We start from the raw sequence: 16,063 nt of genomic DNA on the forward strand, positions 1-16,063 counted from the left end.
TATACATATATTTTGTTCTGGTTGATTTAAATGTTTACTTTTATGTAAGTATATGTATATATATATATTTGGCATTCGTTGAGGCATCTTCTCGAACAGCCGACTGGTGTTGCCTCTTCAGAGGACCCCCGCAGTCCACTATGGCGGCGCCCGATGGAACTTTAAACTGTGAGGACTTTTCAATGTTTCAGGTAATTTTAACACAAAACTCGTCGATCTCTGCAAAACGTGTTAGAGAGCGGAACCGATCGTAGCAGATCCCAACGCTCGCTCTGTTGTTTCGGGCTGCTGTGGTGAATGAGTGACCCTCATATGGACTGGTGCTCTCACTGTGAGCTCTGGATCAGAAAACTGGCTGCATGTGGCTTAAAACAGGGGTACAGTATATATGTATAAAAATCAGGTTGACTCAAGCTGTGGCTATCAAAACATCACCGAAAGAATAAAGAGCTTAAAAATTGAGATACATTTCACATCATTCGGATAAAGTACTAAAAAGTTTTAACTTATATCAGATCACTTACTATCATTTTAAAAAAAAAAGAAAAAAAAAATTCTGCTGAGTCACAAACCTAATATTTAACCAAAGTTCTTCTACAAAGAGTAGATGTCCTTCCACATGCAGCAACAGGAAGTCTTGGCTCAAATAGATGAACCTGAAATTGAGAAACATTTTCTGTTCACTACAATCAACTTATACTGGCAGTTTTCTTTGCAGTGACTTGTTCTGTTCACATGTCCCCACACAGTCCCATTTTTCTGTAGTATCATCACACATCAGGGGAGTCTTAATCAGTCACACACAGGACTTTATATGGAGATACATTTTTAAAGATCAAACTAATTCCTCATTCCAATGTGTGTGCTGTTGGGTTTTTTTTCCTGGAATTTGGCAGCATACTTTGGTCATTTTGGCTAACCTAAGCTTCTGGCTGTCTCTCTGTGTCTCTCAGGAGGTGCTAAAGGTGATGCGCAACATTGATGACCGCATTGTCCACGCCTTGAACACTACTGTACCCACAGTCTCATTCTCAGGCAAAGTGGATGCCACACAAACATGCAAACAACTGTATGAATCTGTGAGTATCAATATTGTTGATTTTGTGTGGGTAAAATGATTCACTGAAATATAATTCTCCTGTCTCCATGTGCGTCACAGATGATGGAGGCCCATCTGAACAGGGACAAAGCTATCAAGGCCTGCATAGCTCAAACATCCGAGGTGGTGGGAAAATTGCGTGAGGAAAGAGCAAAGGACAGCGAAAATCTGGCAATCATCAAACAGCTCAGAAAGGAGCAGACCAAAGTGAGTCCTGTAGAGAATACTTGAGGGCTCACAAAGTGAACTGAAAGACGCCCTCATAGACATTAACAGAGACCTGGGCTTGGCTCACTCAAATCACAAAAACAGCACAGTACTTAACCCCAGTTGATAGTTTAGTTTAGTCATGTCCACCCCCTCACATTTACTCCTTCAACAGGTGAACTTCTTATGCAGGATTATTAAACATGAGTGCTTTGGAGAAAGATGCATCTGACCATTGCACATATTTATTTATCTTTGAGTGAAAATATGACATTAAGAAAAAGGCTTTTTTTTTTCTTCTCTCTAGTTAAAGCTAATGCAATCTGAGCTGAATGTTGAAGAAGTTGTCAACGATAGAAGTCTGAAGGTATGCACACTTTTATCCAACTTAATAATTTTGCTATAAAACCCTACACTTAAAACAAAACACTTTAATAGTCTGCAAATTCCAAATAACTTATTCCAAATGTCCTTTCCCCAGGTTTTCAGGGAAAGGTGCAGGATCCATTATACTCCTCCCAAGGTGAACTGAAGCTCAGTCAGATGTCAACTGCTTGACTCGAGATTCACATCTAGACTATAGCTGAAACTGGTTTCTGCTGGGTCCTGCTGGGCTCTTCACCATCCAGACCAGTCTGAGCTGATGTCCAACACATCCCTATTCCATTGTGATTAGCTATGGCATTACCACCACTGTAAAACTGTCACCTGTATGCTTCTTTAATGAGAAACATTGTATAAAATGAGTGTTTTTTTAAAAAAGACAGTGAAATGATTTCAAATGACAAGTTGTCTGAGTGGTTCAGTGTTTTCTCTGCATTTGAATAAGTACAGTTTAATCTGCACTGTCATAAATTCTTGCCACTTTCTCTATGAGGGTCCAGACCAAACAAATTCAACAACTCCAATGTTAAAGGCAAATATTTGTGTGTCTATTACTAGATACTATAAAATCTGTAGATCCATCCGACTATCTCAGATCAATCTATCTGCTAATGCCATTGCGATCATGTTAGAATACCAGGACTGACAATCAGACCAGATACTGTCTTTGTTCAGTTCCAGAATGATTTCAGACATGACGTATATGGACAAAAGTCCAGCATTTAGGGGGGGTTAATTTAGGTAGACTTATTCAGAATTAATTCTTAAGTCAGTGGAGGGTTTCTCCAGTCTCTCCCTTTCTCCAGAAATTGTCTTACATAGGCACCATGTGGTGATAGTTTGAGAGAAATAGCAAATGCAGTTTAAAGGTTAACATGTTGCATTTGACAAAATCTGCATGAGATGAATTTCAGCAGAAATGATTAAAGACATCTATCCTGTTAGAATACATTGTATAACACTTTGCTCTTATCTTTGTGTCAGGAAACAAAGTGCTTTTGTGATTACTTACTGGAATATGTAGTTATTAACAGAGGATATTCAGTCTGAGATTCAGAGTGAGGTGGCTCTTAAAAGAGCCGTTGTATTTGTGTGAGCAGCAGCAGCAGCAGTCTAAGCTCTCTCTCCGCGGATGCGGCGGGCCAGCTGGATGTCTTTGGGCATGATGGTGACTCTCTTGGCGTGGATGGCGCACAGGTTGGTGTCCTCGAACAGGCCGACCAGATAAGCCTCGCTGGCCTCCTGCAGAGCCATGACGGCCGAGCTCTGGAAGCGCAGGTCGGTCTTGAAATCCTGGGCGATTTCTCTGACCAGGCGCTGGAAGGGCAGCTTACGGATGAGCAGCTCGGTGGACTTCTGGTAGCGGCGGATCTCTCTCAGAGCCACGGTACCGGGCCTGTAGCGGTGGGGCTTCTTCACTCCGCCGGTGGCCGGGGCGCTCTTACGGGCTGCCTTGGTGGCCAGCTGCTTCCTGGGGGCTTTGCCTCCGGTGGATTTACGGGCTGTCTGCTTGGTTCTTGCCATTTCTTTTTATTTTTGCTCTTTCTCTTTAAACAGGAGAAAAGTGTGCTGCGAACACGCGGGGCTCGGCTCTTAAAGCGTGGGACCGGCTGTGAGGACGTGACGCAGCTTCAGTCCTCCGGCTCCTGGTTGGTGAGCGGCTCCTCCTGGAGCTCAGCACCGCCCAGAGGAGCCGCCCAGCAGCCGCTCAGCCGCTCAGCCTCCGCTGCCGATTGGACAGCGGTGAAAATGCCGCTAAAACTCCCAGCAGCTCCCGCCTCTGGAGCTTTTTTCCGATTGGTCCGGCACCGTCAGTCCGCCGGCTCCGCCGATATAAGGGAGGGTTGAGTCGGCCTGAACTCCACTTCATCTGAGTTTCAGTTCAGTGAACGAATCTAAAAGAAACACAAAGAAAATGAGCGGAAGAGGCAAAACCGGCGGAAAAGCCAGAGCTAAGGCCAAGACCCGTTCATCCCGGGCCGGGCTCCAGTTCCCGGTGGGTCGTGTCCACAGGCTGCTGCGTAAAGGCAACTACGCCGAGCGTGTCGGGGCCGGGGCCCCCGTCTACCTGGCGGCCGTGCTGGAGTACCTGACCGCTGAGATCCTGGAGCTGGCTGGAAACGCTGCCCGAGACAACAAGAAGACCCGCATCATCCCCCGACACCTGCAGCTGGCTGTCCGCAACGACGAGGAGCTCAACAAACTCCTCGGCGGAGTCACCATCGCTCAGGGCGGCGTGCTGCCCAACATCCAGGCTGTTCTGCTGCCCAAGAAGACCGACAAGGCCGTCAAGTCCAAGTAGACTCCTGCTGCCGGACACCGCAACACAAAAAAGGCTCTTTTAAGAGCCGCACACTCACATCTGGAAGAGTTAACGTCCTCAGTGTGTCTGATGGAGGAATAAAGTGTCAGACTATATCCCACATGTGTAGAGCTTGTCCTAAATAATGTTCCTGTGTGGAGGACCGTTCACTGTAAAAGTGTCATTTATCCCACAGGAGTGTATGAAGGAAGCCTAACCCTCAACAGTGTCTCATCTCTGCTGATGTCCTATTAATACATGTTGGAGCAGACGACGTGAGGGTCCTTTTATTTAGTTAAACAAAAAACAAACCTAGAGCTGGATAATCAGGAGTGGGAGAAAACAAAAACTTGAGCATGTGGGAAAGGGCACTGCAGTAAACTGTACTTTAAAATTATATTATAATATAAGCATGACTGACATTGTATACTTACTTTTCCCAGAAGAGGCAAAACTTTAACAATTAAAACATCAAACTTTAACAATTAAAACATCCTGTTTTTCTGTCTGTCTTTTTTTTTTTTTTTTAAATCTGGTGAAAAACTGCTGCTGATGACTGCGTTGTGCTCATAAGTTTACATTCCCTGGCACAACTTATGATTCTTGGCCATTTTTCAGAGGATATGAATAACAAACTTTTCTTTCACTCAGTTAGTTCTTGGGTGAAGCCATTTTTGTTTACTCTTTTTAAATCACAATGACAACAGAAACTACACAAATGACCCTGATCAAAAGTTTACGTACCCTTGAGATTTCTGGCCTGATAACATGCACACAAGTTGACACGAAATCAAAATTGATGGCAAGATGAATGCAGCCAATGGGCACTCATCAGCCCGGCAGCTGCACATGGGACGTACTTCGATATTCCATCATGATAATGATCCAAAACACAAAGCCAAACCTGTCACTGGCTACAGCAGAATAAAGAGAGAATACACTGTCTGCTGACCTGAATATCACTGAGCCTCTCTGGGAAGATCTCAGTTCATTCAAGACAGCCCAAGAATTAACAGGAACTGGAGGCCTTTTGTCGAGAAGATAAACAGCCCCATCCATAACTACCACCACTGATGTTAAAGGGGGCAATACACGCTATAAACCTTTGATCAGGGTCAATTGTGTAGTTTCTGTTGTCAGTCTGATTTAAAAAGAGTAAACAAAAATGGCTTCACCCAAGAACAAACCGTGAGTGAAAGAAAAGTTTGTTATCATTCATATTCTCTGAAAAATGCCCAAGAAACCATAAATGGTTCCAGGGTGTGTAAACTTATGAGTACATGACTTCATTTGGACGCATTACTCCCGTCTGGTTCAACAGGATTGTAAATGTAACATTCATGGAGAATATCGTCAGAAAACGATACGGATCACTCTGGTCAGGAAAAACTCTCCCCCCGATCAGTCAAAGGGCTTTTAAACCGAAAGTCGGGACAAAAAACTGGTCGCATATCTGCACATCTGCAGTGAATGAGTTTCGGAATATGTTTTGCCTTCTTACTGACTCTGCCAGGCTTTTGGGGAGCTACAGGGGAAGACTCAAAGATCGACCAGTAGGTGGCGATAGACGGGCTGCCGGCTCCTGATGGAGAAGAATGGAAAAGAAGAAAAGAACTACCAGTTTTACTCTGAATGAATCAGGAGGTGGCGCTAAAGGTTCCTCAGCAAAGTCCACGAAGACTCAAAGAAGAGTCCCTCCTGTCTTCATTCACGTCCTCAGTCGGCCTTTTACTGCTCGCGCTTCTCACAGCTGGACTCATTCTGTAGCTTCTCCAGCACACAGAGAAAATGAGCGGCAGAGGCAAAGGAGGAAAGGGTCTCGGTAAAGGAGGCGCCAAGCGGCACCGCAAAGTCCTCCGCGATAACATCCAGGGAATCACCAAGCCGGCCATCCGCCGTCTGGCTCGTCGCGGCGGAGTGAAGCGAATCTCCGGTCTGATCTACGAGGAGACCCGCGGTGTGCTGAAGGTCTTCCTGGAGAACGTCATCCGGGACGCCGTCACCTACACCGAGCACGCTAAGAGGAAGACGGTGACCGCCATGGACGTGGTGTACGCTCTGAAGAGGCAGGGCCGCACTCTGTACGGCTTCGGAGGATAAACACGCTCCCAACAACTACACAATACCAACAACAACACAAAGGCTCTTTTAAGAGCCGCACACACTCTCACTAAGAGCTCATGTCCTTCATCAGCACACACTTTGTACACTTGTCGGCTTCAACACACCGCCGTGTAATTATAAACACACTGAGGGGAACAGTTCATCTCAATCACCGTACACAAGATGACAGGTGACCCTTCTTACACTCACGTTGTCAAATTCAAGCACAAACTTCCCAAAAGCCCCTAAAACAAACAACGTTTATTTATAATGAGCTGAATAACACAAACCCACACCTGTTTTCCTCACAAACAAATTAAAGCTTAGAAAAAGAAAACCATTAACTGATTAAGTCCACGTCCGCTTCAGGTTTCATCAATTGGGTGTTTTGTTCGTTAGTAATTACCGCATTTGTCAAAAATGACATTTAAGCTGTGTTTTGTGATCATCGTGATAAAAACACTTCTTTACTAGCCGCAATAGAAGGACTGAACTAAACCAGCGGAGGTTTCTGACTTTTCCTTTCTTTTCCTGTTTTCTGTGCTCGACCTCACTTCAGCTGAAGCGGCTCCGCTTTGTCAGCCGCTTTGTTTCACTTGTGGAGCTGCTCACATGGATCGCTTTTTCCTCGTTTCTCTGCCGATTCGCCTCATTCGGACAAAAGCAGACGATCAGAAACGGGACCAAGCCCCGAAACCTCCCCGCCGAACCTTCGACCAATCACAGGACAGCGACCCCCGGTCTGATCTGCATAGACCGCGTGGCTCCGGTATAAACGGAGTCTGTCCCTCCGCCGCTCTTCACCCGTTTCTGTCAGCAGATCCGCAGCAGAGATGCCCGAACCCGCCAAGTCAGCGCCCAAGAAGGGCTCCAAGAAGGCCGTGACCAAGACCGCCGGCAAAGGGGGCAAGAAGAGGAAGAGGACCAGGAAGGAGAGCTACGCCATCTACGTGTACAAGGTGCTCAAACAGGTCCACCCCGACACCGGGATCTCCTCCAAGGCCATGAGCATCATGAACTCCTTCGTCAACGACATCTTCGAGCGCATCGCCGCCGAAGCGTCCCGTCTGGCTCACTACAACAAGCGCTCCACCATCACCTCCAGGGAGATCCAGACCGCCGTCAGGCTGCTGCTGCCCGGCGAGCTGGCCAAGCACGCCGTGTCCGAGGGCACCAAGGCCGTCACCAAGTACACCAGCTCCAAGTGAGCACAAACAACAACAACACAAAGGCTCTTTTCAGGGCCACACACTTTACCTATGAGAGTACACGTCCTCCTCTTTCGTATTGTTACAATAACACACTGATTGTTTAAACGTTTAAACATCTCCAGGATTTATTTATTTACATTCAAAGCTCCTGAGCTGTTTGTGGTGTGACACATTGAAGTGGCTTTTTAAACACCCGCTTGTATCAAATCACTTCATTTCACTTCATTTCATTCAGGTGTCGTGCAAATTGCAAGTAATGGCAGACTACAACTCCTCACTTTCAGCACACAAAGTGTGCGTCCTTTATTTTACAACTGCAAAACACAAAATGTCTCTGTCCAACAAGTAAACCTGCAGGAGCCACATCATGTGACCCTTTAACGGGACAGTTAGCCCTCAACAACCAAACTAACATGACGTGAGTACCAACTGTGACATCAGATACATGAAGCCAATTGTCTACACAACTAAACAAAGATTTATGTGACACAAGAACAAGTATAATCATGAACTTTACTTAAGAAGCTGAATGACTCTTAATATGAGAACAGCTCAGCGGCTGCACACCAACAACACAACAGCTCTTTTCAGGGCCACACACTTCACCTACAAGAGTTCACATCCTCTTTCATACTTTAAACTTACAAACTAAACTGAGCGCATTGCAGTTTTATCTGGACAACAAACTCAGTATGAGTTCTTCTACGACGACACCATTTCATTCAGTCCACATAACATGCAGCTCTCTGCTACTAAATATTAACAGTTAAGATTAGACAAATCTACAAAGAGTAAATTAATTTATTTATTAATTTAGTATGAAGGTGTCAGAAAGGTGTAAAGAAGATGCAGCTGCATTTTTGATCCAGAATCAAATCTGTATTTTTGGCTGGGTTCAGTGTCCAGAGACCATATTAATACACATACTGTTATTCTTTTAATATTTAAGTGCATGTGATGCAGCTACACGGACCAATAAAATGACCAAAAGAGCATTAACAGTACACACACATGATTTTCTCCTCTCTATAATAAAAGCTGTCTGTATAAAATAAATAGGCCAATGCAACCTGAATCTGACACGTTAAACCAGATTTTTTTCCCCTGATATGTTGGCTGAATACTGTGGGGAGCTATTTATTACAGCACAAGTTATTTTCTCCTTTTAACCTGTGAAAAAAATGAAGGTTTCAATCAATATGTGTTTCAAAGATAGACATCATTTAACCTTTGACACATTGCACAGACGCCTGTTATAGGCCTACACAGCTGTATGAGCGCAACATCTGGGTGTTTTCCAATGTGCTTCTCAGTTTTCTTAAAATAAACAAAATGAAACTTAGATATGATCAAAACATTTTGAAAATGTGTGAGTCCAACAACAACGATGCTTCACATCACCTCTGTGCTTTGATTTTCTCCTGTTGTCATATTTACAATTACAGCAGAGATGTTTCAAGAAAACAAAAAAAACTAAAATAAAAATGAAATAAAAATAAAACTTGGCCATCTACGTCTTTATCCTGACAAATCAAAGTAACGTGTGTTAGTAAAAGTTTTCAGTACTCATCCTCCTCCTCATGAAATGTTCACAGCTCCAGACGGAGCTCGGATCAACTTCCCATCAGCGTCAGCCATCATCGGTGTGTTTGCTGCCGGGAAATAAGTGGCGTTTCTTCCAAACGGAAGGTTTTCAGGTGACTGTTTTTAATCGGGATGTGTGAATAAACGTGCAGAGCAGCTGGAAATCTGATTCTGGTGAAGTTTTGGAGCATTTGAAGTGGTTTTAGAGGGGAAATGAGTGTGGAAAGTCGGTGAGCAGCGCTGGATACCGCGGTGAAAAGGTGAGGTTTGGAGGCTCCACAGAGAAAAAGCAGAGAGGATCGGAGCTGCTGAGGATCTGAATATGAAGACAACCAAGTCCGCTATCGGCTGCCTCGGCTGTCCGCCTTCAGCTCCTCTCCTACGGGGATTTTGGGGAGTTTTGTTGGGGCCGAGAAAACACAAGTGTGCCGGTGTTCAAAGAGCAGAGAGGAGCCCCGGCCGGACTGAGTCTCCACGGTTCTCATGGTGTGTTTAAGGTCCGCCTCCTGCTCGGAGCGTCTCATCATTCCTCTCAGTCTCTGCGATCGCTCCGAAGCTCCGAGAAATCATGGCAGAAGTAGCTCCAGCTCCAGCCGCCGCTCCGGCCAAAGCGGCCAAGAAGAAGGCTCCCAAAGCCAAGAAGCCGGGCCCCAGCCTGGGCGAGCTGATCGTCAAAGCCGTGGCCGCGTCCAAGGAGCGCAACGGCGTTTCGCTGGCCGCCCTGAAGAAGGCTCTGGCTGCCGAAGGCTACGATGTGGACAAGAACAAGGTCCGAATCAAGACCGCCATCAAGAGCCTGGTGGCCAAGGGGACCCTGGTCCAGACCAAGGGAACCGGCGCCTCCGGCTCCTTCAAGATGAGCAAGAAAGTCGAGCCCAAGGCCAAGAAGCCCGCCGCCAAGAAGGCCGCTCCTAAAGCCAAGAAGCCCGCCGCAGCCAAGAAACCCGCAGCGGCCAAGAAGGCGAAGACCGCCGCGGCCAAGAAGCCAGCGGCCGCCAAGAAGGCCGCTCCCAAGAAGGCCAAGAAACCTGCAGCTGCCGCCAAGAAGGCCGCAACCAAGAGCCCCAAGAAGGCCGCTAAGAGCCCCAAGAAGGCCGCCAAGAGTCCCAAGAAGGCGACGGCGAAGAAGGCAGCAACCAAGAAGGCCACCAAACCCAAAGTGAAGAAGGCAGCACCCAAGAAGAAGTGAGCTGCCAGCCGGGTTCACATCTCCACCCAACAAAGGCTCTTTTAAGAGCCAAACACCTCAAACTGAGAGCCGCCTCCTCTTAGAGCTCCGTGACCGATAGAACCTGCACAGCTGCGGCCAGATTATCAGTGAAGGTGCTGTGAGCAGGAACAAACATGAAGCCCTGAACATGTGAAAGACAGAAGGCAATTATTTATTTTTTTATTATTAATAATTAATAATTGGTAAAAGTCAGATGCATCTTTATGGCAGTGGGGGATAATTGTTGGTAATTGAATAAATTAAATTAATTTAATTCATCTAAATTGTTTCCAATCTAAACTGAGTTTATCTCAGTTGTGCCGAAGTGACATTTTCAGTGTCCAGAGAAAACCTCCAGTGCTCAGGGCCTGTGACAGGGCACACCCCGGGCCGTCTGCTGCCTCTGTCAGGGAGGAGCCATCCGGCCATTAACACCTTCCTGTTAATGATGAGCTGCTGAGTGTTTGTGTGTTTATTTCCTGCTAATTCTCAACTGTATATATATTCTGGCTCCTTTTGTATGTTAATGCGTTTTATTTAATTAATAATAATTATATATATATTTTTAAATTGTGTTCTGCACCAGTTTTCGTTGTCCGCTGTACATTTTAACTCGTGAGTGAATAAATCAGTTTCTCTCATTTGTGTTCGTCTGTTCAGACAAAACTAATGTTCTTCAATTATAGTTCATTTATTAAAAACTTTGTCATCAGACACATTGAGAATATTAACTCTTCCAGATGTGAGTGTGCGGCTCTTAAAAGAGCCTTTTTTGTGTTGCGGTGTCCGGCAGCAGGAGTCTACTTGGACTTGACGGCCTTGTCGGTCTTCTTGGGCAGCAGAACAGCCTGGATGTTGGGCAGCACGCCGCCCTGAGCGATGGTGACTCCGCCGAGGAGTTTGTTGAGCTCCTCGTCGTTGCGGACAGCCAGCTGCAGGTGTCGGGGGATGATGCGGGTCTTCTTGTTGTCTCGGGCAGCGTTTCCAGCCAGCTCCAGGATCTCAGCGGTCAGGTACTCCAGCACGGCCGCCAGGTAGACGGGGGCCCCGGCCCCGACACGCTCGGCGTAGTTGCCTTTACGCAGCAGCCTGTGGACACGACCCACCGGGAACTGGAGCCCGGCCCGGGATGAACGGGTCTTGGCCTTAGCTCTGGCTTTTCCGCCGGTTTTGCCTCTTCCGCTCATTTTCTTTGTGTTTCTTTTAGATTCGTTCGCTGAACTGAAACTCAGATGAAGTGGAGTTCAGGCCGACTCAGCCCTCCCTTATATCGGCGGAGCCGGCGGACTGACGGTGCCGGACCAATCGGGAAAAAGCTCCAGAGGCGGGAGCTGCTGGGAGTTTTAGCGGCATTTTCAAATCACCGCTGTCCAATCGGCAGCGGAGGCTGAGCGGCTGAGCGGCTGCTGGGCGGCTCCTCTGGGCGGTGCTGAGCTCCAGGAGGAGCCGCTCACCAACCAGGAGCCGGAGGACTGAAGCTGCGTCACGTCCTCACAGCCGGTCCCACGCTTTAAGAGCCGAGCCCCGCTTGTTCGCAGCACACTTTTCTTCTGTTTAAAGAGAAAGAGCAAAAATAAAAAGAAATGGCAAGAACCAAGCAGACAGCCCGTAAATCCACCGGAGGCAAAGCCCCCAGGAAGCAGCTGGCCACCAAGGCAGCCCGTAAGAGCGCCCCGGCCACCGGCGGAGTGAAGAAGCCCCACCGCTACAGGCCCGGTACCGTGGCTCTGAGAGAGATCCGCCGCTACCAGAAGTCCACCGAGCTGCTCATCCGTAAGCTGCCCTTCCAGCGCCTGGTCAGAGAAATCGCTCAGGATTTCAAGACCGACCTGCGCTTCCAGAGCTCGGCCGTCATGGCTCTGCAGGAGGCCAGCGAGGCTTATCTGGTCGGCCTCTTCGAGGACACCAACCTGTGCGCCATCCACGCCAAGAGAGTCACCATCATGCCCAAAGACATCCAGCTGGCCCGCCGCATCCGCGGAGAGAGAGCTTAGACTGCTGCCGCTGCTCACACAAATACAACGGCTCTTTTAAGAGCCACCTCACCCTGAATCTCAGACCAAATATCCTCTAATGTATTCACTCCATCAACTTATCCTAAATCAGTTGTTCAATCTGTAACACAATTTCAACTTGTTGAATACATTAACAGTTTAATCACCATTCACCAACATTATATACTGCTGACCTCAACTTTTTTTTTTTTTTTTTTAAACCAGCTACCTGTATTGAGTTTGTTGTTAAAAGGCCTCCATATCCACACCTGTGTGGTGAATCGGTGCAGTGTCACTCCTGAACTGGAGGGCATTTTGGCTTTAGTTAAGTAAAGTAAATATACTTCTTACTATGCAATTTGATGGTGTGTTTTTAAGAGTAACAGGTTATGAAATGTTGGGGCTCATTCAGCTCAGGGGGCTGAAGATACTTTCTTTGGTGCAACCCTGTTAATCCTCACAATCAAAAAAAGTATTTATTTTACTAAAAATATATAATTGAGTAAATTAAGTCCTATCCATCTCACTGTGTTAATTAAAAACAGTATTTCATACGTGTGTCTGACTTACAACATAAGATGTACATGCCAGATTTACTGTTGATGCCTGGACAAGACATCCTACATGTCTGACATGTCTGATGTTGGTCAGCACATCCTCACCTTTCAGTGACCAGGGGGAAGGTTTTCCCTGCTGTCTAACTTCTATTTTAGCAATTGCATTACAAAGTCCCATTTGCAGATTACATGCAGCTGATAACACTGGTAAACACCAAATTCATTGTTTAAGTTTGTTTTTTTAAGCTGATTTGGGATAATTTTGATGCTCTGAATCAAACAATCACAGTGATTTTGAATGGCTTCGACTAGAAGATCTTGCTGACGTATTCTGCTACATCTTCGGTGAATACTTCGGTGTTAGGAACACCATTGTTCCTAACAGGAATCTAGTCACAAGTTTCATAAAGCGTGCTTATAATGCTTACTTTGGTGTTAAACTTGGTGACCAGGATTAAGGCAGGGTGCCACACATGGTGTGCAAGTCATGCACCGAGTATCTGCTTCAGTGGACCAAAGGCAAGAAGAGCTGCCTGAAGTTTGGAGGGAGCCAACAAACCATGTCACTGACTGCTTCTTGGGCTGGGAGCAGCCTCAAGTATCCTGATCTTGAATCAGCACGTGGTCCTGTAGCTCACTGTGATGAAACTTTGGAGAACTTCCTGACATCAGTGATGAAGATTCCTCCAGCGTTCCAGAGGAAGAAGAGGAAGAAGTGGTTTTTAACGATGATGCTCCACATCCTTTTTCCCAAAAGGAGCTAAAAGATGTAGTTCATGAGCTCAGCTTGTCAAATTCCTCTGCTGAGTTATTGGCATCCAGATCGAAGGAAAAGAACCTCCTGTGCCCGTCAGAGATCCTGAGTTTGAAAACTCAGTGAACGAAGTGGAACTGGAAACATGGAAGGCTTTTTTTATGGTCGTGAAGAACTTTCTTGACAACAACAAGCCCAGGAACTATGCAGAACTTGTCACCAATATGCTGACTGCTGTCAGAAACCTTGGATGCAACATGAGCATCAAAATGCATTACTTGTTCTCACACATGGATCGGTTTCCGGAGAATCTGGGCTCAATGAGTGATGAGCAGGGGGAGATAAAAGAGATGGAGACGCTGGATTCAGTCATGATGGCTGATTACTGTTGGACTCTGAAGAGCCCTGCTGCTGAGCATTCAAGGTTCGAAGAAAAGGAAGATCATGCCCTGAATTTTGCACATTGACGACGTAACATTTAAATTTACATGTACTTACCTTTATCAATGTCTATTGTTCAATTTACAGAAATCAAAGTTTGTAACAATTAACGCATTCTGTTAGAAATTTTTTTTTTCCCTCCTAAAACCAATCAACTAATCAGAAGATCGCAACGATTTTTCAAAATTAAGTTGGCATAGAAACTGACCTGATTGAGAAAAGGGGATTCAGCGGTGCAAAATGGTCCCAATTCAGTTATAAAAACATAGACAACTTCCTTTTTTAAATTTTTTGTAACCTTTTGTAACTATACAGTCGTCTTCCACAGAAAGATAAATATTGATACTGCTGAGCTGTTCTCATGTTAAGAGTCATTCAGCTTCTTAGGTAAAGTTCATGATTATACTTGTTCTTGTGTCACATAAATCTTTGTTTAGTTGTGTAGACAATTGGCTTCATGTATCTGATGTCACAGTTGGTACTCACGTCATGTTAGTTTGGTTGTTGAGGGCTAACTGTCCTGTTAAAGGGTCACATGATGTGGCTTCTGCAGGTTTACTTGTTGGACAGAGACATTTTGTGTTTTGCAGTTGTAAAATAAAGGACGCACACTTTGTGTGCTGAAAGTGAGGAGTTGTAGTCTGCCATTACTTGCAATTTGCACACCACCAACGTTAGTATCGTCAGGACACCTGAATGAAATGAAGTGAAATGAAGTGATTTGATACAAGCGGGTGTTTAAAAAGCCACTTCAACGTGTCACACCACAAACAGCTCAGGAGCTTTGAATGTAAATAAATAAATGCTGGAGATGTTTAAACGTTTAAACAATCAGTGTGTTATTGTAACAATACAAAAGAGGAGGACGTGTACTCTCATAGGTAAAGTGTGTGGCCCTGAAAAGAGCCTTTGTGTTGTTGTTGTTGTTTGTGCTCACTTGGAGCTGGTGTACTTGGTGACGGCCTTGGTGCCCTCTGACACGGCGTGCTTGGCCAGCTCGCCGGGCAGCAGCAGCCTGACGGCGGTCTGGATCTCCCTGGAGGTGATGGTGGAGCGCTTGTTGTAGTGAGCCAGACGGGACGCTTCGGCGGCGATGCGCTCGAAGATGTCGTTGACGAAGGAGTTCATGATGCTCATGGCCTTGGAGGAGATCCCGGTGTCGGGGTGGACCTGCTTGAGCACCTTGTACACGTAGATGGCGTAGCTCTCCTTCCTGGTCCTCTTCCTCTTCTTGCCCCCTTTGCCGGCGGTCTTGGTCACGGCCTTCTTGGAGCCCTTCTTGGGCGCTGACTTGGCGGGTTCGGGCATCTCTGCTGCGGATCTGCTGACAGAAACGGGTGAAAAGCGGCGGAGGGACAGACTCCGTTTATACCGGAGCCACACGGTCTATGCAGATCAGACCGGGGGTCGCTGTCCTGTGATTGGTCGAAGGTTCGGCGGGGAGGTTTCGGGGCCTGGTCCCGTTTCTGGTCGTCTGCTTTTGTCCGAATGAGGCGAATCGGCAGAGAAAAGAGGAAAAAGCGATCCATGTGAGCAGCTCCACAAGTGAAACAAAGCGGCTGACAAAGCGGAGCCGCTTCAGCTGAAGTGAGGTCGAGCACAGAAAACAGGAAAAGAAAGGAAAAGTCAGAAACCTCCGCTGGTTTAGTTCAGTCCTTCTATTGCGGCTAGTAAAGAAGTGTTTTTATCACGATGATCACAAAACAGCTTAAATGTAATTTTTGACAAATGTGGTAATTACTAACGAACAAAAGACCCAATTGATGAAACCTGAAGCGGACGTGGACTTAATCAGTTAATGGTTTTCTTTTTCTAAGCTTTAATTTGTTTGTGAGGAAAACAGGTGTGGGTTTGTGTTATTCAGCTCATTATAAATAAACGTTGTGTTTGTTTTAGGGGCTTTTGGGAAGTTTGTGCTTGAATTTGACAACGTGAGTGTAAAAAGGGTCACCTGTCATCTTGTGTACGGTGATTGAGATGAACTGTTCCCCTCAGTGTGTTTATAATTACACGGCGGTGTGTTGAAGCCGACAAGTGTACAAAGTGTGTGCTGATGAAGGACATGAGCTCTTAGTGAGAGTGTGTGCGGCTCTTAAAAGAGCCTTTGTGTTGTTGTTGGTATTGTGTAGTTGTTGGGAGCGTGTTTATCCTCCGAAGCCGTACAGAGTGCGGCCCTGCCTCTTCAGAGCGTACACCACGTCCATGGCGGTCACCGTC

At 46.2% G+C, this 16,063-nt stretch overlaps 6 protein-coding genes across 8 annotated transcripts; 5 read left to right on the forward strand and 1 right to left on the reverse strand.

The window, feature by feature from the left end:
• Window positions 1–126: 126 nt before the first annotated feature.
• Window positions 127–2,141, forward strand: mix23 (mitochondrial matrix import factor 23). The gene is made up of 5 exons (XM_029528950.1): window positions 127–191; window positions 954–1,079; window positions 1,160–1,306; window positions 1,614–1,673; window positions 1,788–2,141. Exons 1-5 carry the CDS (start codon window positions 141–143, stop codon window positions 1,836–1,838), a joined length of 435 nt encoding a protein of 144 aa, XP_029384810.1. The 5' UTR covers window positions 127–140; the 3' UTR covers window positions 1,839–2,141.
• A 1,464-nt stretch (window positions 2,142–3,605) lies between these two features.
• LOC115060834 (histone H2A) lies at window positions 3,606–3,998 on the forward strand. 2 transcript variants are annotated; one of them, XM_029528952.1, is made up of 2 exons: window positions 3,606–3,686; window positions 3,792–3,998. In XM_029528952.1, the coding sequence occupies exons 1-2, from the start codon at window positions 3,606–3,608 to the stop codon at window positions 3,990–3,992; spliced, it is 282 nt and encodes a 93-aa protein (XP_029384812.1). In that variant the 3' UTR covers window positions 3,993–3,998. The 2 variants fall into 2 exon arrangements, with proteins under 2 accessions (XP_029384812.1, XP_029384811.1); XM_029528951.1 differs by having other exon boundaries at window positions 3,606–3,998.
• A 1,782-nt stretch (window positions 3,999–5,780) lies between these two features.
• Window positions 5,781–12,344, forward strand: LOC115060829 (histone H3). 2 transcript variants are annotated; one of them, XM_029528946.1, is made up of 4 exons: window positions 5,781–6,073; window positions 8,566–8,585; window positions 11,099–11,113; window positions 11,682–12,344. In XM_029528946.1, exons 1-4 carry the CDS (start codon window positions 5,781–5,783, stop codon window positions 12,092–12,094), a joined length of 741 nt encoding a protein of 246 aa, XP_029384806.1. In that variant the 3' UTR covers window positions 12,095–12,344. The 2 variants fall into 2 exon arrangements, with proteins under 2 accessions (XP_029384806.1, XP_029384807.1); XM_029528947.1 differs by lacking the exons at window positions 5,781–6,073; window positions 8,566–8,585 and having other exon boundaries at window positions 10,916–11,113; window positions 11,308–12,344.
• LOC115060836 (histone H2B 1/2) lies at window positions 6,929–7,303 on the forward strand. The gene has a single exon (XM_029528954.1). It carries the CDS (start codon window positions 6,929–6,931, stop codon window positions 7,301–7,303), a length of 375 nt encoding a protein of 124 aa, XP_029384814.1.
• Window positions 9,432–10,735, forward strand: LOC115060830 (histone H1-like). The gene has a single exon (XM_029528948.1). It carries the CDS (start codon window positions 9,459–9,461, stop codon window positions 10,077–10,079), a length of 621 nt encoding a protein of 206 aa, XP_029384808.1. The 5' UTR covers window positions 9,432–9,458; the 3' UTR covers window positions 10,080–10,735.
• A 2,435-nt stretch (window positions 12,345–14,779) lies between the features above and the next one.
• Window positions 14,780–15,154, reverse strand: LOC115060835 (histone H2B 1/2). The gene has a single exon (XM_029528953.1). It carries the CDS (start codon window positions 15,152–15,154, stop codon window positions 14,780–14,782), a length of 375 nt encoding a protein of 124 aa, XP_029384813.1.
• Between the last annotated feature and the right edge of the window lie 909 nt (window positions 15,155–16,063).

This window comes from Echeneis naucrates, chromosome 20 (genome assembly GCF_900963305.1).
Source record: "Echeneis naucrates chromosome 20, fEcheNa1.1, whole genome shotgun sequence".
In the NCBI taxonomy this organism is placed as follows: domain Eukaryota; kingdom Metazoa; phylum Chordata; class Actinopteri; order Carangiformes; family Echeneidae; genus Echeneis; species Echeneis naucrates.